A 25,621-nucleotide genomic window follows, 5' to 3' on the forward strand; every position below is an offset into this window, starting at 1 on the left:
TTTTTCCAGTCCATCATGAATATCACTGTGATGTTCAGTGTGTTTATGTGTGTCCGCCCAAGAACATATTTCTTCTCAAAGAAATACATTTACCTATTTCTGTTCTAAGACTGGACAGACAGGAACAAGTAAGAGGTCAGTGTGCCTTTTGATAGTCCCATTCACTTGCTTTTTGTCCGTTCTATTCTCCCGTCTCGGCTGTATGCTAATCATATGACTATGCAGGCTCTCTTACATTTCAATTGTTGAATGTAGCAGCTGATACAAAGAGCTGTCAACATTTTAATACATAAACTAGACGGTTATCAAGTGTACACTTCGACCTGTAAGTACATATTTAGTTACAAGTTGCCTTGGATTGTGTGTCATGGCAAAGGGTCTGTGCTTACACAGTATTGCACTACTGCCGAAACGTTAGCACTTTACTAGCTGCTGCTAGCAAACTAGCTATAGTAGCTGACGTTAGATATTTACTTAGCATTTAGCTTACGTTAGCCTTTTCTATCTGGTTTGCTTCATTGTGCGTGTGAATAGTTTAATAGTTAACTGGTTATCTTGCTGGGTATCTAGCTAGCTACCTGGACTGGCTTGATCGGCTGATGTCCATATTGACTGTACATATGCCAGGTAATGTGCCCCTAAACAGATCGTTTAACGACGTTACAATCTGACAAGGTTTGACAGATGACCACCACATTAATAATAGCTAATAATAAAATATATTGTAAAGTCGTTTTTGAGTTACTTGGCCAGCAACGTAAAAGCCATAACTAAATCGTGGTTAGCTGAATATACTCAACCAGTTTTCATTTGATCATACGTTGGGATTTGTAAACACAGACGACTGTTCTCGTTGTTAGCCAGTTCGCTAACCTGTTCATTCATATACGGTTCACATGAGTACTTAGCTAGTTAGCAAATGTTCAGTAAGTGTATTAGTTTGTTTTCCCCTCCAGAACAGGGAGTGGAATGTTAGCTTAAGATTCTGCTGATACCCAGGCTAGCCATAAACTGCCATTTTTGTGATCTCTAACTAGTCTCTGTTGCGGGACGTTTCAGCGTTGTCATTCAGCAGGCCATAAAATAGTCCGAATTGCATAGCTATACGTTATTGTCAGTCCCCTTAACCACTCATCCACTTGAAGCTGTTAGTCTCTGCCCATCTGCCTTTCAGGCCCTGTTCTGGCATAATGGAGCAGATGAAGGGTAGGCGCCACATTTGGTTGGGTGTGGCATGAGACAGACACATACCAGGGTGTCTCTTCTACCATCCTGCATCCCCAAACAGCATACCCATGGCCTCCAGCTACCCACCCCCCTTTGAGGGCACTGGAGAGGTGAAGGAGGGTTTCCTATGCCCACTGTGCCTGAAGGACCTACAGTCGTTTTACCAGCTCCAGGAACACTATGAGGAGGAGCACTCAGGGGATGACCGACACGTCAGGGGACAGCTCAAGAGTAAGGCTTATATCTGGTCTCCATCATATGTTCCACCAAGCTAAATCTATACAGTGTGGAGGAGTAAATACAGTTCAAAAGAAATAATAAAAAATTGTAGTAGTTGGTTTGGACGCCATCCTGCCTTGGGAACAGCGCAGCGTGAAAGTCACTGTCTCGCAGTACAGATGCATTATTGTGGCCAGGAGTTTCAGGACTACAATGCTGTGCAGAATGGCTCCACATTGGTTGGGGTTGGCATCGGATGAGAGTTGCCTTGCCTCGCCTCGTGGAGCACATAGCGTCTCCTTGTAGTGGATTGCGCGCCTGTGAGCTCAATCATGGTTGTTAGCTGGTAAATGCATTCTCCTTCAAGCGTGTAATGCTACTTCCAGGTTTAGCAGTGTGATATAAATTAGAATGGCTTGGTGAGATGTGATTCAAAAGACATATTTGTACATGTTTGTCCAGTAAGTGATGAAATTAGGCAAGGCTGTAAGCGTGAGTTGGACTTAACTAAAACTGGAAGAACAAAAACAACACAAAACAGTTTTAGAAGGAATACTGCTAAATAATCATCCATGTTGGTTGCAGATCTGGTACAGAAGGCCAAGAAAGCCAAAGACAAGTTGCTGAAGAGGGATGGTGAGGACAAACCAGACACGGGCAGCTATGAGTCCTTCTATTATGGAGGAGTGGACCCTTACATGTGGGAGCCTCAGGAACTGGGTGAGTCTGGGGGGGGGGGGGGGGGGGGGCTGAAAACACGGAACAGGAAATGGGTTAGGGACCTTGCATCTGTTATACATGTAAGACATCACAGAAGGTATTTACTAAATGCTAATAGTAATCCTAACTGAATAGTAAGTGATTGTACTGGTCTAGTTTAAGACTGCCTTTCATTCAGTATTCAGAACGTCTTACAGATCGTCTATCCCGCCTCTCCTGTATAGGGGCGACCAGGAGCCACTTAGACCTGTTCAAGAAGCACCGGGCCGCCAGGATCGACCACTACGTCATCGAGATCAACAAGCTGATAATCAGGCTGGAGAAGGTGAGGACTCTCTCGCAAAGCCCCAACATGTCACCAACTCACCGCTGGTTCATTAATGTGCCTCTGACGCATGAAATGGCAGACTGTTAGAGATCCTCTTCAGTTTTCAGCATGTTATGATTCTGTGGTTGCACCACCCTCGCTAGCAACTCACCTTATATCCTGTGTCCTGTTTCAGCTGACATCGTTTGACAGGATGAACATCGATGCAGGGAAGATTAGAGGTCAGTTAAGCTGGGGGTTTTCTTACGGTGTGCTTTGGTGTTCAAGCATTACATTACACCACACACAGCCTGTGCCAATGTGAATCATGAAATGCCTATTCACCCTCTCTTCCCAGCAATTGAGAAGTCTGTTGTTTCCTGGGTGAACGACTCGGACGTTCCCTTTTGTCCCGACTGCGGGAACAAGTTCAACCTCCGGAACAGGCGCCACCACTGTCGGCTGTGCGGCTCCATCATGTGTAGGAAGTGCATGGAGTTCGTGCCCCTGGCTCTGGCCTGTGAGTAGGATCCCACGCGCACGCACAAACTAATACACAGAAACCCAATGCATTACGAGCACACCACACAACGCGCGTTTGACATTCAATGGGGCGACGTTACGCAGAACCCCATCACTCCCCGGCGTCGCGACCGTGAACCCTCAACCCTGCTCTCGTCTCTCCTAGACAAGCTGACCAGCGGGACGCGGGAGGCCCTCAGCGTCCCAGGCAGCCCGGGCCAGTCCCGGTCCCCACCGGCGGGGGGTGGCGGGATGGGCTCGCGGCGGGGAAGCCTCAGCAGCCTGAGCAGCGTCACCTCCATGCTGGAGGAGAAGGACGACGAGAGGATCCGCTGCTGCCGCCACTGCATGGACACCCTGACGAAGAGACAGGAGAAGCTGGAGGAGAAGGACCACGTGCCGGACATCGTCAAGCTTTACGAGGTAACGCGCCTCCGCCCGTTGGTTTTCCCCCTGACGGGAGCCTGCTGTCACTCACCCTCCATCCCCCCCTGTCTTCCCGTCAGAGGCTGAGGCTGTGCATGGACAAGGTGGACGAGAGGGCTCCGGAGTACATACGAATGGCGGAGTCCCTCAAGTAAGACACAAGTTCAGAGGTTCAAGTGACACTGTGTTGCCTGCGGTGCTTTTGACTGGTGTTATGTCACAATCTGATTTTGCCAGCCTGATAATGGGGTTTCCCTGGCCACAGAAATTTGATTTAAAATGTCCTCCTATTCATCATCTTTGCAATTAGTTTCGGTGATGAATAGAAAGCTGGACATGGTCACGAAGCTGAAAAAATACATTCAGGTGAATGACCCTTTTTCCTTCAACCATTCTGGAGATTTGCTTTGTAGGGTAATAAATCTGTGTTAAAATGTGTAGCGCATAATGGGCCTGTATAAGACTGAATAATAGGTTGGATGTTTCTACAGAAGACTAATATTTAATTGTCATTGTAAAATGGATGATTACATTAGACATTGATTTAATTTACAACAGTACTAACTAACATTGGCGAAGAAGACAGAGTCTTTGAGGAGGAAGGCAGTAGGTTACCTCTCTGGGGCTGGACAGGAACAAAAGAGAGGGAACTATGGATTATTTTTATAACCTCTGATAACATGTAATGCTATCTTCCAATCAGATCTCAGACCTACAGGATGTTATCGCAATAGCACTTCTGCCTCATAGAGATGTGAATGGAGAGATGTGAATGGGGTTGATAAGAATTCACAACAAAATACTTGAACGCAGTGTTCAGAGAAAACTCTAACCTTTTTTTCTTCATTATGTTTGACACTCGTGCTGTATTTCTGGTTATGTCCCTAATGTTCAAACTGTCATTACCACAGCGCGGGAGAGACCACTTACAACCTGGACACTGCAGGTGGACTGAGAATGGAAGTCCAGAAGTACTACGAACTGATCGATGCACTAAGGTACGCTCTTAATGCATTTGCTGGTCGTTTTAAAGTGTCTGCTAAATGGCCATGTTACACCAGTCTATGTATTCACACCAGTAAGAGGATCTTAACGCTGGGAGCAAAAGAAGAGCCGCCACCACATCCTAAGAGTCTCCAACTACAGCGAATGGTCAGATACACAGCCACACTGTTCGTCCAGGTGAGACAAGCTACATGACTCCTGAAAACACACAAACTAAAGACCAAATGATGTCTGTCACCAGAGAAATATAAGCAAAAAAGCTATCTATACAGACAGTTGACAAATTAAAGGAAAAATCTGAAGAAATGAGTGAAGAAACATAACCTGTAGATGCTTCCATACAGGTGCACTGCATGATGTAATTAAGCAGCTATTGTCATATCGTGCTCTATGGCGTGTATAAAAATGCTGAGCAGAGCCAGTTGACCTTGATTTTAGATGAAGATGGCAAAAGGAAAATATCTAAATTACTTTAGAAAGAGGGTTCATTATTGGGGCAGGGATGGCAGGAGCTTCAGTCACAAAGACTGCTCAACTGGCTAATGTTTCAAAAGTTTCAAGGTAGAAAGGAAAAACAGAAGAGCAACTCCTTCCCAGGGGACTGGGAATGTCGATGCAGGATGTTATCAGATTGCATCAGCAAGAACAGTGAGTTTCTTGCTGACTTTAATACACAGAGATGGATATTATAGTAGGTTTGCAGTGCATAAACCCCTCATTACAAAGGTTTTTCCTTTCATTTGTGATCCGTCTGTATATAAAACCTCTGTATCCTTCTCTGTCCATCCATCCTGCAGGAGAAGCTCCTGGGCCTGATGTCCCTACCGACGAAGGACAAGTATGAACAGCTGAAGGAGAAGAGGAGACAAGAGCAGGAGAAGAGGGTGGCCCAGGAGAGACTGGTGAGTCCTTTGGTTTCAATCGAAGACCCAACCTTAATTCTCCACAGAGGATCTGCTAAGCTTACCATACCAGAAAAAGCAACCGCTTTTACCAGCATTAAAAAGCAAAGTTACCTCTTAAAAGCGTGCCTCCCCGTTATCCTGCCAGGCTGCCCAGGAGGCTCAGAAGCGGAGGCAGGATTCGGAGAAAAAACGCCCAGCCGCAAACACCAACGGGGAGACTCCCCTGGCTCCCAGGCCCCCCCGCATGACCAAGGCCGGGGGCTGGCTACCATCCGCCGACACCCTCCACACACGCGGGGAGCTTGAGGACCCCCTGCTGCAGCAGATTGACAACATCCAGTCGTTCCTGCGGCAGGCCAAGGCAGCCCGGAGGCATGACGAAGTGGCCATGTTGGAGGAGAATCTCAGACAGCTGCAAGTGAGGACTCTACATTATAACACACGTATCACAGCGGCCATTATGGATTATCAACCGGGTGGCTCGAATACCGTTTCCTGATTGGCTGTTAACTGTGGTACATGAGACCCTATACCATTGCGTCACTTTATACTGCTCTAATTTCTTTGGTAACTGGTTTATAAAAGCAACAGGGCTTCTCTGGGGTTTGTGGTACATTGCCAGTATAACAGCTAAGCGCTGTGTCCAGGCTGAGAACAGTTCTAAGCCATGGTATATTGGACCTTGCTTAATTATAGCAGGGGTTAGCAATGCAGAGGGCATGCCCCCAATAACAGTCCTTGATTTACAGTCCTAGACTCCTCCCTCCCCCCAAAATTGCAGGGTGTCATTTGTCAAATTTATTTTCCCCAGGATGAGTATGACCAGCAGCAGACCAGTCTGGCCATTGCTCTGTCCCAGAGGATGGCCCAGGAAGAGACCCTTCAGCAGGACCAGCTGCTGCGCCTGGAAGACCGGGAGATGCTGGAGAGGGAGAACAGGGCCCTGGGGTCCCAGGCTACGTACACCTGGCAGGGCTCACTGAATGTAACCAAGAGCCTCCAACCAGAGGACGACCAGGCAGAGGAGGAAGAAGAGTTGACCCCTAAGGCTGAGAGGAGCCCCCTGTCCACGAGGGCATTCCCCAACCTGACCGACCAGAATGAGGAGTCGCCGCCGCGCCTGAGGAGGCTAGGGGGAGAAGTAACGCCCCCTGGCGGCGAGGAACAGAACAGCGCCTCCCACAACCCCTTTGAGGAGGAAGACTCCACCCCAGCAGAGGAGGATCCGTCCAACCCATTCTTCGAGGAGCTCCGTAAGGAGCACAGGGACGTGGCTAACGGGAAGAAGGCGTACAACCCGTTTGAGGATGAAGAGGGGGGCGCGGAGGATCAGCAGGGGGAGGCCGCAGGCAACCCATTCGAAGGGGCCAACAACGAAGATGTCCCTTTCAAAAAGTCCCCCCGGTTTAACCCCCCGGGAGCCTCAAACAACCCCTTCGAGGAGGATGAGGAGGCGATGCCGGATGTGGATGTGATCGAGGAGGACCTGCTGCTGCAGCAGATCGATAACATACGGGCCTACATATTTGACGCCAAGCTAAACCGGAGGCTGGACGAGGTAGAGCTGCTGTCGGAGAATCTGAGGGAGTTACAGCGCACCCTGCAGGAACAGAAGAGCAAGACCCACTGACGGGACACCTTTTTCCTCAACGTCAGTGCCACCACATATGTCCAGCTGAGCGGGCCAACCAGGGTTTAAAGGCTATTGCCGAGACGCTACCATAGTTCCCTTATCAGACCAGCAATCAAGTTGATTCTGGGTCCAGTGAAGGGACCATCTCGATAGTCTGCGCTTCCTCTACATGTCCTGTCTGATGTGATCACCTAGCATTAGTTCCTTGCCGATCGGTTCAGATCTCTGTGTCAGTTAAGTGCAGATCAAGCCAAGGAAGCCACTCAAGACTTGAGGTTGTCATTGGGGTCGGGCAGCCTGACAGTGGACGGGTGTCTACCGCAAGATGCTTTTAGGTGTTTCCCTCGCTCCCGTACTTACTAATAACACTTACTTTATCAAGGTGTCCTTTTGGAGCCCAGGGCTATGGATTTTATTGTATTTCTATGGTAAGAAGCACAAAGGACATAGTATAAAAATTGTAGTCATCCGTTATAGACATTTGTCCGTAGTCAGCCACAGGAGGAAGCTTATTTGGGTATCAAAGGCAAGACATTGATCCGGAGTACTGCAACTGAATAGATACCTTATGTGGAATCAGGGTTGCATTCGAGATCATTGGTTTGGGAATGATTTGGTGTTCATCAATGACATTGACTCTAAATAGTTTACAATGAAAGCTTTGTCATCATGTGCCTCCTCTGCACTTTAAGCGCACCCCTGATTACTAAGCATAACTAACCAGTAACTGAAGCATTTTGGCTGTCAGATCTTCACATGCAGTTTTGGAGTGGAAGCCCATTGCGTTTAAATTTTAACTACGCCCTGTACAGCTGTACTTCCACGACGCAGAATGAACAGAGCCCTGTGTTTGAGTCGTCATTCCTCGGGGTCCAGTGACGGCCAGGAAGAGAATTTCAATTAACAAAACATTAAGCCATGATGAGCAAATGCAACAAAACCTTCTTTGCTTTAAAATTCTTTCAGTTTCTGTAAGCTTGTTTTGTGCGTTCACCGTCAGAGTTGATCAAGTGCAGGTTAGATGCATTTGCTTTCAGCACTAGTGATGTACGTGTTTAGGATCCCTGGGGCACTTCAGCATAGTTGTCCAAGTAGGTTTTCAATGCTGATATGGTCAGAGGCTTCGGTTCAGCCCAAAAGTGGGTTACTGGCAGTGCAGATTTTGAAGGCCATTTCCAATTTAGATGAGATCTGCAGAATCTACAGTTTATGGTAATCTCCAGCAACATTGCCTCTAAAAGCCACATTCCTTATAACCTTTGGATTGCATCCAGGACCTAGAGTTTCTCTTCACTATCCTACCCTGTGTTGACTCTTACACAGTGGAGATCCATCCTAGTTCTCTCTACGTGTTGTCTTTGAATGCATTCAAATGTGAAATATAAACACTTAATTTGTTTCTTACCCTGGACGCATATCGCTTTCTCTAATGCCAAGCCTGCTTCAGATGAGTCCTCAATGTAATTATTTTTCAATATCCATGTAGTCCTGTAAATTCCATTGGTATTTATGGCGTATTTATTATGCAACTGATTCAGCCAATTATTTCACAGCAGCATTTACCATTAATACAACATCATTGTTGCAGTGAAGATGTTTAGGTCCTACGCACAGACTGGTCCATTTATCCAGAATGCTTTGCTTAGGGGCCTATCTTCTCAACTGTCACAGCATCGGGCTTTAGATGTAAGATTAGCAGCATTTTATATTTCATTTGTCATCGTAGGTAAATTGAACAACACTAAACCAATCGCACGTAACCAAGTATTATCACATCTGCAGTTGTCAAGCTCCCATGTCTCCTGTCGAGTAAGTACTTTAATATTGTATCTAAGTACTGGTTTCCTTGTCTTGCAGGATAAAACAACAGCACTTGTTAGTTACTTTGTTGAACTAAAGCAGTATTGTGTTCGCTGTAGTCAAGCATGCAGTGTACCAGGAACTGAGCTGCATACAACAGAGCATTTTGAAACAACATTAATTACATTGCAAAATGTATTTGTGGCAAATGTCTATTGACTAGTTGAGTAGCTTTTTGATAATGTTGCCTGTTTACGTTCAGTTATCATCAAGGCTCTGCTGCTCGACACCAATTAAAGACATGGCGTATGTGAACAATGGGAAGTGTGGCCTTTTTTAGTCAACCTTGTCATAGACACTAGAACATGCAAGTATGTGGCAATTTGTTCTCACACAATTTGATTAAATTGATTGTAGTTTATGGGTCTCAAAGTTATTGTTTAGCAGACAACTGAATTGTAATTTGGTTTTCTTTTTTAATGTAAAAAAAAATATCCACAATATTTCCAGTGAAACGTGCCAATAACAGTTCATAATTCCTTCCATTTTCATTCCTGTGCGGCTGCCATTTTGGCACGGTATTTCCCAGTCATCTCTTTGGGCAAAGGTGTAGTACCAGGGCAGGGGACCTGGCCCTCCACCTCACAAATACACTCTCTCGGACAGTACTTCTTAGGTCCAAAATTGGCTGGGTTAGAGGCCTCCATCCGGGTTAGAGCCTCCGCCTGCAGAACCTCGCTGTGAAGGGAGACATGAACAAGAATGTGGAATCTCCACTTCCAAGTACAATAGCACTGAGCCTTTTCAGACAGTTTATGATTGTATATATGTTTGACATAGAGACCTTTAAATAGAAAAGGCTGTGCAAATGTCCTCGCAGTGGAAAGGGGGGGGGGGGGGTGTACTATATACCTCAATCCCTATGCTGATTATTTTGTACAGTTGTTTTGCCTTCTTTATCCCCTGGTGTCACTTGATTTGGAGGTGACTATGTAGTCCATCGCTAAAATGTCTATCTTTATTACAACAGGAAAATGTAATGTGCACTGTTGTAGCATCTTCCAGTGCAGCTGACTGCATCTGGTTATTTTTCTGCTGCACCATGGTTAAATACCTCACTTCTGTAATCATGCTGGTTCGGCGGTAAACCAGAAAGACCAGCTAATAAATACTTTCCTGTAAATATTTGTTTTCCCCCCCTAAAATTCATGCTACATAAGGACCAACTGCCGATGAAACTGTTAGAGTGTAATATGAGTTTATATTCTGTCTGGCAGAGGTTTTTCCCCCCACACGACTGCTTTTTTAGACTGTGACAACTTACTCAGTCTTGCCGAGAATTGTCTTGACGTGCTGTGTGATCTGTTTATGGTCTTTTCCCTCCACATCCATCAACACCTGCTCTCCATCTTCTGCGTAGAACAGATAGAAGCCTATCACGTTAGACCTCAAATCTCAAAATAGTTGATATAATCACAATCACTTTAAAGACGCAACCCAAGTATTCCAAGTCATCTCTCATCTTCATCTGCTTATCCGGTATCGGGTCGCGGGGGCAGCAGCTCCAGCAGGGGACCCCAAATGTCCCTTTCCCGAGCCACATTTGCCAGCTCTGACTGGGGGATCTCGAGGCGTTCCCAGGCCAGTGTCGAAATATAATCTCTCCACCTGGTCCTGGGCCTACCTCGAGGTCTCCTTCCAGCTGGACGTGCCTGGAACACCTCCCTAGGGAGACGTCCTGGGGGCATGCTTACCAGATGCCTGAACCACCTCAACTGGCTCCTTTTGACGCAAAGGAGCAGTGGCTCTACTCCAAGTTCCTCACAGATGGCTGAGCTTCTCACCCTATCCCTAAGGGAGAAGCCTGCCACCCTTCTGAGAAAACCCATTTCAGTTGCTTGTACTCACGATCTTGTTTTTTCGGTCATGACCCAGCCTTCATGACCATAGGTGAGGGTAGGAAGGAAAATTGACCGATATATCAAGAGCTTTGCCTTCCGGCTCAGCTCTCTTTTCGTCACAACGGTGCGTTAAAGCGAATGCAATACCGCCCCCGCTGCTCCGATTCTCTGGCCAATCACCCGCTCCATTGTCCCCTCACTCGCGAACAAGACCCCGAGATACTTGAACTCCTTTACTTGGGGTAATGCCTCATTCCCTACCTGGAGTTGGCAGTCCATCGGTTTCCAGCTGAGTATTACAAGTATAATAACAAATTACTGTATGCATGTATGTAACCAGTCTACAGAATAGGACTCACCTAGGTAAAACTTCAGGAATGGCGAAGGTGTCATGTTCTTGAACATCATAATTTGAACCCATGGATTTTTGTACTGAATTTGTGGAATATTGAAGAACACAAATTTTCTGTAAAGCAGGTTAAGAGCATTAGTATGTGGTTAGAAACACCCAGTCACACCTTCCTAGCCAGTAACTGTACAGTCAATATTGATGATATGGTGAAGTCTTCAGACTGACGCCAGATACTGTAATATCAATTGGTAGCCATTTCAACAGTATTTGTAGCTAAGCATACCCAAAACTGTGGGATGGGTCTGGTAAACTGGATTGCATATCTTGACAATGCGACAGACAATAAAAATGTTGACATTACCAGGCCAAGGTAATCCAAATATAACATCGGTTAGCTAAGCTAGCAGTAAGGTATGAGTACAATTTCTGACCTTGCGCCGTCGCTGAGCTCTCCATTTGTGTTGTAATTTACTGTCATAATCTTTACTCTATTTTTAAAGACGACATCTCCTTTCTTAAGATACTCCAGCGTTCGCCTGATAGGGAATCTTCCTTTCATAGGCATTTCAATGGTAATTACAATATATAGCTACACCTTATCATTTACTAGCGATCAGCGTCTTGTGAGCAACATTAAAGAAACACTTCCGGGTCACGAAAATTAGGAAATTTTCAAAATAAAAGATCAACGTATTACTTCAAAACTGACACATTTAGTTCAATTAAGAAAATGTACCTATCAAAACATTGACAACAATTCAAATATAATCATATTTAAGAGTAATTTCAATAAAAAGTGGGTATTAAAACACGCTCCAAGGGCAAAATTCAGACAATGACTGAATATGGAATACATATTGCCTCATTGCTCATAAACTATTGAAAATTCCACAGAGAAAGCAATGTAGGAAATGTTCAGAAGAGTCGACTCGTGGGGAATGGTGTGCTACATCTAGCAACACAATATTTCCACACTCTCTTTTTCCACAATGTAACTCAATGGATATGAAATACATATTGACTCATACAGAAAAAACTATTCTATGCGCCACAGTGAATGTATTGTAGGAAATGTTCAGGAGACTCTATTGTGATTATGTGCAAAAAAAAGCAAGGGGGACAGTGTATTTGCAATTGTTGCTGCCATTTTACTCCACCCATACTTAATTTGAGAAAAAAAACAGTATTCGTCATTATATTGAAAGATACATGTTTCAATTGTAGTAGGAATGCTTGTATTGTATTTGAGTATTCAGTATGGTTTGTGGACTCTAGAGAAAATAATAACACTTTAAAATCTTCTTACAGATATTGTCTCAGAGCCCCGGTGGTCCAGTACCTCCTACCAGACAGTAACAGAGCAAATGTCTTGGATGTCCTTATGTAAAATTTGTGTCAGGATATCAGCACCTGTAACAAACATTTTGAGAGCCATAGTACAAGTGCATATATTGCATTATCACATTATTGCAGACAAATCTTGTAACAATGTACATGGAATACTTTGTTCATGGTGTTCCCCATCTGCTGAATATGTTCTGACATTAATGCAATAACCTTTTTTTCTGATAATTCATATAAAATAGAACATCTCGTGTTGTTTTGAATTAATTAATTAATGTTATCTCCAAATAGGACTGCTTTAGTGAGCACACACACACATAGGGACCACAACTATTTCCATCTACCTGAGGTTTGAAATTCCCACAACAATGATAAAATTCATATTTCAGAACAATGTCCACAACCTTTGCATGTAAAGCCAAATACTGTAATGCCAAATACTTCTGTAGTGGGTGAATAATGCACTGCAGTTTATTCTCATGCTGCTTTAAGGAGTCAGTTCATTTAACATTCAGTGTTCTAAGCAGCCCCATTGAAGTCAATGAACGCTCGGCTTCAACAGGGAAATGCACTGTGACGCTGCTGATTCTGTACTAACTAGTTTTCGAGATGAACGTGTTTTAACGCATTTTCTGTACATATTTGACCATACATTTTTTTGACATTATAGGGGAAGCCAAGCTTCCCTTACAGTCTTAAAGAAATCCCCACTGATTGACAGGTATTATTACATTTTCAAAACCTCACCAATTGTGTGCTACTCTAGGTACCTTAGGCAGAACATCCATCCTTTCAGAAAATAGATTTTGTAGCTGTTGGCTAACGAAAGACGCAGGGCACATCAGCACAAAGTGATCCTCCAAATTAGATTGAATGAGATCAAGATACTCGTCAATTATCTTATAACTGAACCAATTTCCATTGCTTATTGTATCAAAATCTTCAGCAGGAATGTCTTTATTGTGAGAGGACTCACATTCAGATATTCACCAATGCTTTCTGCAGAAATCTCCCTTGGTTCTACTATGAGTTGTTTTGTGTTTAGACTGTGAAGGTCGAGCAGGTCATTTGCCAAGAAGTTAGCAGGTAGAAGTTAGCAGGTAGAAAACAAAATCTTCAACTATATCCTTTACATAACTATAATGAAGTTGTTGTTGAACCATGGATTGTGAAAACATGGTTGAATCCACTGCTTCTAACTGGGAAATTGCCTTTTTGAAGTGACAAGATGGTTTCACTTGATCAGCTCTAAGTAATCTCTTATGGCATTCTTGAAATGCTAATGTAGTTTTTAGAAAAATCTAAATGGGTTATGGTTCATCCACTGTATGGTTGGAGAAGTACTGTGGAATCACAGAAATATCTGATTCTGCATCATGTTGGTGTACATCACTATAATTGGTTTGTGTCTGAGGCTCAGTAGGTAACTTCATAGAAATATATAACCCCTCCTGTACCTATGCTAACCCCTTCCCTATTCCTGCCAACTGAAATGTGTACATCATCAGCCCAAATATTAAAAGTGTCAAAATCCAGCACTGACCAGAAATGCCTCCCTGTAGATTGTTTACCTGAATGGCATATCACAACTGTACTTCTTCTTGTTGCCAACAACTGGGATTTCAATGGTACGGGTGGGAAGAATTTAGTTTCTATTAACTGTATAGTTGTGTGCAACACGGGGCACAAAAAACACTAGAATATCTGTTGTGGTGTTCCAAACGGTTTGTCTAATCAGTACACCATCACACTGACTGCATTTCTTGGGTACTCCACCATTGGTGATTAGTTGTCTGAAGAGAATATCAAGGGATGATGTGTCTGTATTTAGTCTTAGTTGAAAATGCGAGTTGAAGTAATGCTCATTGTGTGAGATGCTGTTTTTGCACATTTCACATCTATCAGTACGCATAGCACTGACCGTTGTTTTGACACCCAGCTGTTGTAACCAGGGGAGTAATTGATATATAAAATCTAGTGGGTCATTATGCTGACCTAATTTCAATAATGGAATGGTGTGGTTTATCTCTATCAAAACTTGCTTTAATACACAACGCTTACATTTGAGTCCAGGCCTCTGAACTGCAGACAACAAGAGAGCAGCAAAGTTCTCTTTAATATCTGAACATTCTTTAATGGATTGTGAGTCTAGATTTTTAAGTCGTTTTACTATGCTGAGTTGTAACAAAGACTGCAAGGTTGAGTTGAACCAACAGTTTGAAGCTCTGTTTTCAAATCTACATATAGTTCTTTTTGGATCATTCATAATATCCTCCTGAGAATTTTACAATTTTGCCAGATTTGACTCATTACACAATGCATTCTGATCATTGGTCAACCCTATATTTTCTTTAAAACTAAATGAATTACAACTTATAGGTGGAGGAACCTGAAAAGATCTACGAAGATGCTTTAGTGATTTTCTCCTTTTCTCCCAGCCTTCCTCCGGTTACGGCAATATGTGTTGCCTTTTGGGATTTCAAACTTTGATTTTCTCACATTTGTCTCTCTGGCCAGCTTTATGCAGAGTATACAGTTTGCCAATACATTCATCAATTCTGTGTTTTTTTAATCATCAAGGAATATAACTTTTGTGTTTTTGAACGTTATCTCACTAATTGCTGTACTTTTCTTATTCTGTCTTGGTTTTGACTTGTATGATTCTGAAAACCTCTGTAAATCTCCTGTCATAAGGTCAGACCAAATTGGTATGACAGGAAGATAGTTTTTTAATAGTGTCCAACAGCCCTTTCTTAAAGTAAAGTTTCTGATCTGTGCATGGGACACTATTGCTAATGTCTATTTTTTATTGCTAAAGTTTTTTTCTCGCATCTGAATAAAACAAAAAATAAAAGGTGATCTATAGAGTCTCCTGAATATTTTCTACAATACATTAACTGCAGGCATATAGAATAGTTATTTTTTTTATAGGGCTATTTCATATACAGTAATTTGTATTGTGGCCAAAGGTACGGGTGGAGTAAAATGCCAGCAACAATTGCAAATACACAGTGGATAGGATATTCTAATTCATTCTGAGGGACCCGGATCAGATGCATAAACACTAAAATAATGTCTGACTATATCGTATCATCAGAGATGTTTATAGCATTAATGTATTTTGAAGTACTAAAAATGTAACCGTTGCGAGGCAGACTGATTTTCAGAGCGCTTTCACGAATACTATGGTATAGCCGCACACACGTTTATTCCGAGCGGCTAGTTTGACTGAGTATTTTCAAGAGTCGGCTAGGTTTACCGCAGTGTTAGCTAGCTAGGTACATTGCGCACATTGTTGTAGTTCACATTATTAGATAGAAACACAATTTGCTTACCTACGCATATAACTAAGCTAGCTAACTTGATTTCGAAAGTTTGTGTACCCACTTCATGTTCTATGAAATTTGTTTTGTAGCTAAAATGTCGCAGGATAAGGTCGGACCTTAGGTCAGGAAATAAATGGCCACTGAAAAGACAGTGCAGGATTGTACAAAGTAACCGCATAGAACCGCCCATCGCAGACCCATTTTCTCGCCACACATTTCTTTCGATCGATCACACGTACAGCCGACCTCCACTCTACGCTCTAAACCGCTTTCGATATTCCGATCTCATGCCGACATTGGCAAGACGTATGTGTGCTATCTGATGTTACTGTAGCTTGCTAGCAAATGTCACCGAATCGCTACCTAACATATAGAGTGACCTGTAATTCAATAGAGATAATGAAGGATGGTGACTGTTAGAAATGTTTTTATTGTACTGAGTGGTAGGAGTAAAGAAATGTCTAATATATCATTTGAACTACTTACTGAAAGTCAACCACCAACATCAGACTCAGACTGTCAGATTCCCACACATACACTGTACCTTCTTCTTCTCTTAAATTAATGGCTGATCTTATTATTCCATGGGGTTTAACGGCGGTTGGCATCCAACTCTATTGATAACGCCACCTACCATACCGGAGTGTGAGGCCGCTCACGGCCTGCCTTTCCTATATCCTCCCGCTCAAACCTGTACCCCTGAGAAATCGACATACAGCCGTAGCTACCATCCCACTCCCCTTCCTGTCCCCCAGCAACCCCTCTACATCCCACTTCCTACCCTCCCCTCTAACCTTTTCATACAACCTTTCCCTCTCAACATCATACTGTTCAATACATCAACACATGTTCAACTGTTTCCTCCACTCGACACCCTTCACAAAGCCCTGTTTCATGCTTACCTATCACCTTCAATGACACGTTCATTATTGTATGCCCTAACCGTAATCAACACCACATCACCTCTTCTCTCCTACACCCCATATTCCTCACCTTGACCCTCACTGTCCGCTGCACCCCATAATACCCTCTCCCCTTCCTGCTACCATCCCACTTCCTCTGCCAACAGTCAACACCTACCCCCTTTATCAACGTTTTAATTTCCCCCCGTCCTAACGGTACCTGTACACCCACCCCCTCCTTCCTACACGCACTCCTAGCCAATCTATCAGCCCCTTCGTTACCCTCCACTCCAACATGAGCCGGCACCCAGCAGAACCGAACCACCACATCCATCCTCTCCAATCCCAACAACAACACCATCATCTCCACCAACAGGTCACCTCTGTCTGATCTTCCAGTCTGTAAGCTGCCTAACACCGCCGCTGAGTCGGAACACACCACCACTCTCAAGGGTCTCACCTTCTCCACCTACTTCAACCCGAGAATCATCACCACCATCTCTGCCGTAAAGACAGACACCTGGTCTGTTAGTCTCTGAGCCATCTCTACATTAAATTCCGGCACATACACCCCAACCCTTCCACTCTCCAGATCCTTTGAGCCATCTGTATTTATCTGGAGAAACGTGTAGTACCTCTCACCAACATAACTTTCCACACATCGACCCATGCACCCCTCATCCCACTCCTTCCTTCCCTCTAACAAACTGACATCCACCTCTGGCTTTGGAAACAACCACTTAGGAACATTAAGCAGTGCGACAGTAGGCCCCACTTCCCTCTCACTTAACCCATACTCCTCCACCAACTTGCCAAACACCCACCCAAACATCTTTACCTTGCCCACTTCCCTCTCCCAGCAGTCAGCCACAGCCTTGGCTGCTGGATGCCCCTTCACACTCCCCTTTAATCTGGCCCAGTACGCCAGTTTATCTCGCCTCAGGACCAGCAGCATCTCTCCAACTTCCACTTGCAAGGCCTCAACCGATGTAGTCTTAAACGCACCTACACACAGCCGTAACGTAGTCGCCTGGACCACATCTAAACATTTCAACACTGATTTAGCTGCATACCCATATACAAAACACCCTTAGTCTAAAATGTACCTAATCAGCGTCTGATACATACACACCAGAGTACGTCTATCTGCTGCCCCATCATACCCTACCACCGCCCGCAAAAGGTTCATAGCCCTTCGACATCTCACATCAATATACTGCACGTGGGTCCTCCAAGTCAACTTCTCATTAAACCACATCCCAAGGTACTTGAATTCTGACACCCACACCAATTCCTGCCCATATAGACACAATCTCACCCCTTCAACCTTTCTCCTAGAATACAACATAAAGCATGACTTGGTCACTGACATTCTGCACCCCCAAGTCAATGACCACACCTCCACCCCATAACTGCTTCCTGTATTTTCTTCATTACCCAGTCCACATTCCTTCCTCTTTTCCACATTGCCCCATCTTCTGCATACAAGGCCACCCCCATCCCTGGACCCACTGACCCAAACATGTCATCGATCATCACCACAAACAACACTGTGGGCTGATCACACTCCCCTGCAGTAATTTTCCAAAGCCCTTTTTATATTGGTTGTCACAAAGTTTGCTCTTAGGGGTGTCAGTCACCCAGCCTAACACCCCTAAGAGCAATCAACAACAGTTGATGCACAGTGGCAAAGAAAAACTCTGTAGTAGGTTTAAAATGTAGGAAGATACCTAGAGAGGAATCAGATTCTGAGAGGTGGCCAGGCCTCATCCAGCTAGGCTGGGTGAAAAATATAAGAGTACACAACCTTTTGGGCCACATTAATGTTTTTGCATGTTCAGATGACAATCAGGTTAATACATGCATGTGGGAATCCTTCAACAGAAACCAAGTCAGCTGCATAACCAGGTGGTCAAGGATAGGGACAATCAGGTAAGGTGTGTGCATTGGCTGCCGGGTGTACTCACTTTTGTTGCCAGCGGTTTAGACATTAATGGCTGTGTGTTGTGTTATTTTGAGGGGACAGCAAATTTACACTGTTATACAAGCTGTACACTCACTACTTTACATTGTAGCAAAGTGTCATTTCTTCAGTGTTGTCAAATGAAAAATATAATCAAATATTTGCAAAGATGTTAGGGGTGTACTCACTTTTGTGAGATACTGTACATGTTAGGTAGAGACAATTTTCAGACTTACATGTTTGCATAACAGTTATTGTGTATTATGAATTCATAGATCTATCTTAAAACAGCTCATATGAAGCTTCACAGAAAAGCTTCATAGGAGTGCATCACAGAAAAACAGCTTCTGTGTTTATTAAAAATCCAATGAGTGTAACTAAGGTGTTAATTCATTTGTAAAGTAAGGTATCAAAAGCCAATTTTGTAAAAAGACAAATTCATGAGGACAATATGTGATGAAATCCATTCTTACAAAGTGATTTGAAGTCACAACTGAAAATTAACAAGGGAGGAAGCTATGAACATATAGATTTGACAATGTCAAATTCCAGTGGGATGATTATGCATCATTTGCTTAGTATCTCTATGCACTATCAGTGCATTTGTTTGTGGTTGACCCTATGGTACAGGATGAGAAGAATCTGAACATACTACTACCAGCTTTTGCTAATGGTACATAGTTCCCTTTTAGAAGACGCGTTTTGTTTCTTATTCTTTCCACCCAATCTACAGAATAAATACAACTGAATTATTAAAACCAAAACCAATTTTCAAATGTGAAGACATGAAGGGTCTAATTTGACATTAATTGACTGGACTAAGCAAATTACAATACCTAAGCCCAGCCACTGTGTTGTTTAAGGGAGTGACAGTTATACACGCCACACTCTGTGGGTTTAGATCAGGGCTGCCCAACCCCGTATCCTGGAGATCTTCTGTCCTGTAGATTCTCTCTCCAACCCCATTTGCCAGTAACCTGATTTAGCTTGATCTCCAGCTAATATTTACTCTAAATTAGGGTTGGAAAGAACATTTATAGGATGGTAGATCTCCAGTAACAGATGTGGGCAGTCCTGGTGTACACAGCAACACAACACCATACCCCCCGCTCGCTCCTTTATCTGCTGGACATGTTAATGCGCATCTAATTCATTTCAGATATTAGTACAGGTGAAGAGAAATCACTGTATACCAATATAATAACATTATGTCAGCAGAGATCACCTTGCAGTTCATTTTAGATTATAGTACATTTGAAGATAAATCATAACGTAAACATACAACAGCAGTATCTAATGGGTACCTCATGACTGAGAATACATATTCATAAAAACTACAGAAGCACAAAGTGCCATGTTGGTCTGCCAAATTCGTTTTACACAGACCTTTTTATTTAAATAGCATGAAGCAACTACATGAATTAATGTAAAGCAATCTGAAATATATTCACTATAAATAACAAGAACAGCTAGCATTATTTACATTTACATTAATTTCAATAATTTAATCAAATTCAATAAATATTTGCACACCAATCGATATCCTAATAACAATGACAATATATTGACAACAGAATCTACCAATCGGTTCCCGTTTGATGAAGGCAGACAGTCTGACGTCAGCGCTGTCTGGCTGGTTCTGGGTTGTGCGCTAGAGAGAAAAGCGCAGGGCGCGCTAGGAGAAGAAAAAACTCACAGCATGCTGGCGGAACGGGGTCACGAACTATGACCTTTCACAGAAGAAAAACAAAAACAAATGTTTTTTTAAAATACAAGACCGTAAATCTGCTATCTTTGACACCGGTGGTAAGTCGTCATCTGAAATATTTAAGCAATTGAAAGCTAATGAAGGCACAATCAAGAAAAACGGAGAGTTGTAGATGTAGCCTGCTGCAGCTGTGCTGTTTGGGAGATCTACTGTACCTACCCCGTCTCGCTAGGTTCAGTGTGGTTGTTAAAAATCGGTGGTTCTGTCATCTCGCATTATGTCAACGTTTGACCTATTACTTCAATAAGATATTAAGATAATCCACTCACCAGTGAGATTTTCAAAACCTTGTCAAGAAGTACTGTTAGAGATATAAACGTGCCAAAATCTAGCTAACGGAAGACATAAAGATAGCCGTCTGGCCGTATCTCTGTGCAGCGAGCAAAGTTAGCATGACAGCTAGCAAGCCAACGAGTACCGCGCAGATGAACCCGACCCTTTTACCTTTGCCATCTCAGGGGTTGTTTTTGGGTTGCATGAATAATACTATAAGGGTGCATAGATTTTTCTTGTCCCGATTTTCTTATTGAAATAATCGTATTAAATTACTGGCATTTCGTTGATAAGAATATGTTTGTATTTATTTATATACATACATTTAATGAATGGCTGCCTGCTGTATTGTTGGCTAATTGCCAGGTTCTCCATTTTGTTCCGTTTGAAAGTTGGTAAAATTCATTTTCGATAGACTCGTGGTTTGGCCAGTGAGTGAGCGAACGAACCTAAGGCCATCCCCCATCAATAAGCCAATGACAGCCCTAACCTCAGTTCAAATAAAATAATTGTCCTTAAACGACACACATACCTACAGATGTGTAGATCGGTTGACGTCAGAGAAAATCATAGGATTCTTTCAAACTATCTTAAACTCAATATGATTTATTAAATTCAGAACTGAGGAGTGTGAGATTTACTAAGGTGTAATTTAATTACTGAAGTATATACTTATGCCCTTCTATCTTTAGTAAAATCACTGCCCTCCACTGGATAGATTTGTACTCTGATAGCTTGTTCTCTCAGAGGACAGGGATCATTGATTGCTGCATTTCTGACAGAGAGGTGCTTGCATGCAGAGGTTATCACATATCACTACAAGAAAAGGGAACATAAAAATAGAATACCCGGGAAATGAGCAAGATGATACGAACTTTAGCTCTGGCAAGGTATAATTGTCTGGGATACTGAACAGTATGTGAGCTAAAATCAACCTGATGAAATCAAAGATGAAAATGGAGAATGAGGGAGCTTATAAAGCTGAATTGTGTGAAGACAAATGGAGAATTTAATAAAGCCACTGGTTCACTTTGAAGGAGAAGTTAATTGTTTTAAAACTTGATATTAGATGGTTCCGCTCACTGAAAGTAGGCTATGGGCCAAGAGAAACTGTCATACGTGGTTCTGTTTTCATTAGACTGCCTATCTAAAAATCTGTGGAAGTAATTGTGGGGTTTAGTTTTTTCCCCCTCCAAATTACATACATTAATCTCCAAATTACATACATTAACTTTGGAGAATGTTAGTTAAAGTTGTTTTGGCCCAAAAAACAAAACACGTTCATATATACTATTTTCAGGGCTCAAACACCTCACATCAAGTTGTAAAACAGTAAAGGTCTCCTTATATTTTGTGAATGTTGCCACCAGTACACTCTTGTTACAATGCAGAATATATACAAATTAATTCAGCAAAGATTCTACCTGATCTAGGTCAATGAAAAAGATTGTTTGTTTTCCCTTTCAAAACATTTCTTCAGGTTGGTTCCTGTTGAAGGTGACCCTGCCTACTGATTTGAAAGAGGTTTGCTTATCTCTGCCTTTGACTGTCTTTGGTTGCTCCAGACATTCTCGGCTAATGACCTTAAATCACCATGACGACCAACATGGAGGTGCTTGCTCAGCAGAAAGTGGCCTCTGAGCAGGTGGCAGAGGTGAGGTACAGTTATTTTGCTACTATTGAAGAAGATGTAGGGTAGTAGGTAGCCTAGTGTTTGAGCAACTGAACAGTAGCTTAAAGGTTGCTTGATCTAAAATGTCCTTGAACAAGGTTAATTCTAGCAATAATTGCCTCCAGGTTGCTCAAACTAAGAACACACATTAAATGTGTTCTTAGTCAATTTACTTAACATACACTGCTCAAAAACATTAAGGGAACACTTAAATCACACATCGGGTCTCAATGAACGAAATTTGTTAAAGATCAAAATCTTTACTGTACACTGTGTAATTTGTTGATAACAAAATTATGTAACCACAGTCAGTGGAAACCAAAATCACCAACCAATTGAAATTCAAACTCCCATCGAAAATCAAAGTAAACAGTTGAAATCACAGGCTGTTCAAACCTGTGTGAATTTCATCATGGCAACTCATAATGTGACTCAGTAGTGAGTATGGCCCCCACATGCCTGTAGGCACTCCCGACAACATCTGGGCATGCTCCTGATGAGACGGCCGATGGTGTCCTGGGGGTTCTCCTCCCAGACCTGGATCAGGGCATCAGTGAACTCCTGGACAGCATGTGGCACTACTTGGCGGCATCGGATGCACCAATACATAACACCCTAAAGGTTCTTAGTTGGATTCAGATTTGGGGAACGCTAGGGCCACTCAATGGCATCAATGCCTTCGTCATCCAGAAATTGCCTTCACACTCTGGCCACGTGAGGCTGGGAATTGTCCTGCACCAGGAGGAATCCAGGGCCCACTGCACCAGCGTAAGATCTGATGATGGGTCTGAGGATTTCATCCTGGTTCCCAACAGCAGTCAGGATACCGTTGGCAAGCACATGGAGGTCTGCACGACCCTACAAGGATATGTCTCCCCAGACCATCACTGAACCATCACCAAACTGGTCATGCTGGATGATGTTGCAGGCAGCACAACGTTCACCACGGTGTCTCCAGACTCTTTCACGTCTGTCATGTGCTCAGTGTGAACCTGCTCTCATCTGTGAAGCGAATTGATGACGGACCTGCCAATTCTGGTGTTCTCTGGCAAATGCCAATCGAGGTGCATGGTGCTGGGCTGTGAGCACAGGTCCCACTAGAGGATGTCCGGCCTTCATGCCACCCTCATGGAGTCTGTTTCTGACAGTTTGGTCAGAATCATGCACACCAGTAGCCCGCTGGAGGTCATTTTGTAGGGCTCTGGCAGTGCTCCTACTGTTCCTTCTCGCACAAACGAGCAGATACCGGTCCTGCTACTGGGTTGATACCTTTCTATGTCCCTGTCCAGCGCTCCTCGTGTAACGGCCCTTCTCCTGGTATCTCCTCCATGCTCTGGAGACTGTAGCAAACCCTTCAATGCCACGTATGGATGTGCCTTCCTGGAGGAGCTGGATTGCCTGTGCAACCTGAATGTGCTGCAGGTACCGCCTCATGCTACCAGTAGTGACAAGGAGACTAGCAAAACTAGAGAACAATCAGTCAGGAAGGATAAGGTGAGAGCAATTGTCTGTGGCCACCACCTGCAAAACCATTCCCTTTTTGGGGGTTGTCTTGCTGTTGCCTCTCCAGTGCACCTGTTGTCACTTTCATTTACACCAAAATAGGTGACACTGATTCACAATTGGTTACGCTTCCTAATTGGACAGATTAATATCCCTGAAGTTTAATTGACTTGGTGTTATACTGTGATGATTATGTGTTTCCCTTCATTTGTTTGAGCAGTGTATATGGGTTGTGTGTTCTGTTCGGAGGTGAATTGTTAAGGCCTGTTTACTATGTATGTAAAACACTGACCTAAAACCATCCCATGAATCCCATTCAAAGAAGATTCACTTTATGAGACAAAGGCAATACACAGCAGCTCTTTGTGGCCGGGTCGGTTGATTTTGTCTCTGGTTGCCGTGGAGACTGTGGGCACTCTTAACCTCCAGAGTAGAGGGGTCACTCCAGGGGCACAGGCAGTTCCCTCCTCTGTCTGGTGATTTGACATTCTGCTCCTTAATATTCTAGGTCAGTGAGCGTGTGATCCACGTCTATGTATGTATAGGGACCAGATGTCACCTGAAAGATAGTCAAACCTAATCAGCTGATCTCCACAAGGTTTCTGTCTGCTTCTCAATAGGAAAAACATTTAGGTTCAACAGAGTTTTATTTAGGGTACCACAATTGGGCGTAGTGTAAGAATTAGGGTTAGTTTTAGATATAGGAATTAGGGCTAGGTTAAGGCATAACACTTAGGATAAGGTTAGGGTTAACTTCAGAGCTTTGGAATACAGAATGTGGAATGTGGTTTCTGGTGCCCACAAGTATAGAAAACCAACTATCGTTGTGTGTTTGTGCGCATGTGTGTTGTGCACACATCATTTTTGTGACTTCGCTATTCATTCGTTGGTTTTGGGTGTTTCAGATGCAGTCGTCTCCCGCTGGCTTGTCAGTAACAAGCGTCTCTCCACAGCATTTCCAGGTCATCTCCACTGAGCCATCAGCCACACCACAGCATATACAGGTGACAGCACTCCACAATAATGACCTGTACGTTTGGACCTGAAGGAACTGCCCCATTGACAGCATATCGACAGCATGCACACTGCAGTAGGGGCAGTGTGCACCTTATAGTTTTGTTCTTTTTTTGGGAGGGGGGGGTAAGATATGAGAGCTTCAGAATAGTCAAGCCTGTTAGTGATAAAAGCGTGCATTAGTTTCTCTGTCTTGTTTCCCTCTCACAATCTCTCGGTCTCCCCTTCCCCCACTCCCTCTCAGATTGTACGGGACCAGCAGACTGGCCAGAGGATCCAGATCGTCACGACCATGGATCCCTCCAGTGGGCCCAAGCAGCAGTTTGTCCTGGTGGCATCCGATGGCTCAGGCTCGGGAAAAGTCATCCTGACATGTCCAGAGAACCAAAGCGGCAAACCGCTCATCTTCACCACAGCAGACAGCCTGGTACCAGGCAGAATACAGGTAGGCAGGCGAAACGTGACAACACTGCTCCGACGTGGCCGGCTACAGGTATGGAATGAAGCATAGCCCCGCTGTTTTAGCCCACAGCCAGAGACGGCTGCAGACCTCCCCGCATCGCTCATCGAAACCACAGCGATAAATGACAGCTGCGTGACCTCTGACCCCACAGTGACCCTCTGTGACCTCTACCCCTCCCGGTGTTCCAGATTGTAACAGACGCAGCGTCGGTGGAGAGGTTACTGGGTAATGCTGGAGAGGTTGGCCGTCCGCAGCCTGTAGAGTATTGCGTTGTGTGCGGCGACAAGGCTTCAGGTACGCAGCGCACGTGCGCACACGAACACACACACACACACACACTATTGTCCCATTCATGCCCATGATACTCCTCTGTCTA

The 25,621-nt window shown here is 43.8% G+C and overlaps 3 protein-coding genes across 7 annotated transcripts in view; 2 read left to right on the forward strand and 1 right to left on the reverse strand.

Annotated features, from left to right (window-relative positions):
* Window positions 1-41: 41 nt before the first annotated feature.
* LOC105024944 (rabenosyn-5) lies at window positions 42-9,084 on the forward strand. Of its 3 annotated transcripts, none has more exons than XM_010895257.4 (13): window positions 42-135; window positions 1,175-1,458; window positions 2,032-2,166; window positions 2,391-2,491; window positions 2,670-2,715; window positions 2,832-2,993; window positions 3,162-3,418; window positions 3,502-3,572; window positions 4,333-4,419; window positions 4,501-4,603; window positions 5,224-5,328; window positions 5,477-5,749; window positions 6,143-9,084. In XM_010895257.4, exons 2-13 carry the CDS (start codon window positions 1,296-1,298, stop codon window positions 6,959-6,961), a joined length of 2,322 nt encoding a protein of 773 aa, XP_010893559.2. In that variant the 5' UTR covers window positions 42-135; window positions 1,175-1,295; the 3' UTR covers window positions 6,962-9,084. The 3 variants fall into 3 exon arrangements, with proteins under 3 accessions (XP_010893559.2, XP_010893557.2, XP_010893560.2); XM_010895255.3 differs by lacking the exon at window positions 42-135 and adding an exon at window positions 157-325; XM_010895258.3 differs by lacking the exon at window positions 42-135 and adding an exon at window positions 353-627.
* A 136-nt stretch (window positions 9,085-9,220) lies between these two features.
* mrps25 (mitochondrial ribosomal protein S25) lies at window positions 9,221-11,663 on the reverse strand. The gene is made up of 4 exons (XM_010895260.3): window positions 11,449-11,663; window positions 11,025-11,131; window positions 10,089-10,176; window positions 9,221-9,502 (listed from the first exon to the last, which is right to left on the reverse strand). The coding sequence occupies exons 1-4, from the start codon at window positions 11,580-11,582 to the stop codon at window positions 9,313-9,315; spliced, it is 519 nt and encodes a 172-aa protein (XP_010893562.1). The 5' UTR covers window positions 11,583-11,663; the 3' UTR covers window positions 9,221-9,312.
* Window positions 11,664-20,189: 8,526 nt separating this feature from the next.
* The window catches only part of nr2c2 (nuclear receptor subfamily 2, group C, member 2), a 28,561-nt gene continuing 23,129 nt past the window's right edge, over window positions 20,190-25,621 (forward strand). For 2 of the 3 annotated variants that reach the window (XM_010895252.3, XM_010895253.3), the window contains exons 1-5: window positions 20,190-20,358; window positions 22,074-22,247; window positions 24,674-24,772; window positions 25,027-25,227; window positions 25,434-25,539. In XM_010895252.3, coding sequence (XP_010893554.2) covers window positions 22,188-22,247; window positions 24,674-24,772; window positions 25,027-25,227; window positions 25,434-25,539 — 466 coding nt within the window. In that variant the 5' untranslated portion in view covers window positions 20,190-20,358; window positions 22,074-22,187. Of the gene's footprint in view, window positions 20,359-22,073; window positions 22,253-24,673; window positions 24,773-25,026; window positions 25,228-25,433; window positions 25,540-25,621 lie in introns of those variants that run through there. The other variant, XM_010895254.3, reaches the window with a different exon arrangement.

This window comes from Esox lucius, chromosome 12, assembly GCF_011004845.1.
Source record: "Esox lucius isolate fEsoLuc1 chromosome 12, fEsoLuc1.pri, whole genome shotgun sequence".
Lineage (NCBI taxonomy): Eukaryota > Metazoa > Chordata > Actinopteri > Esociformes > Esocidae > Esox > Esox lucius.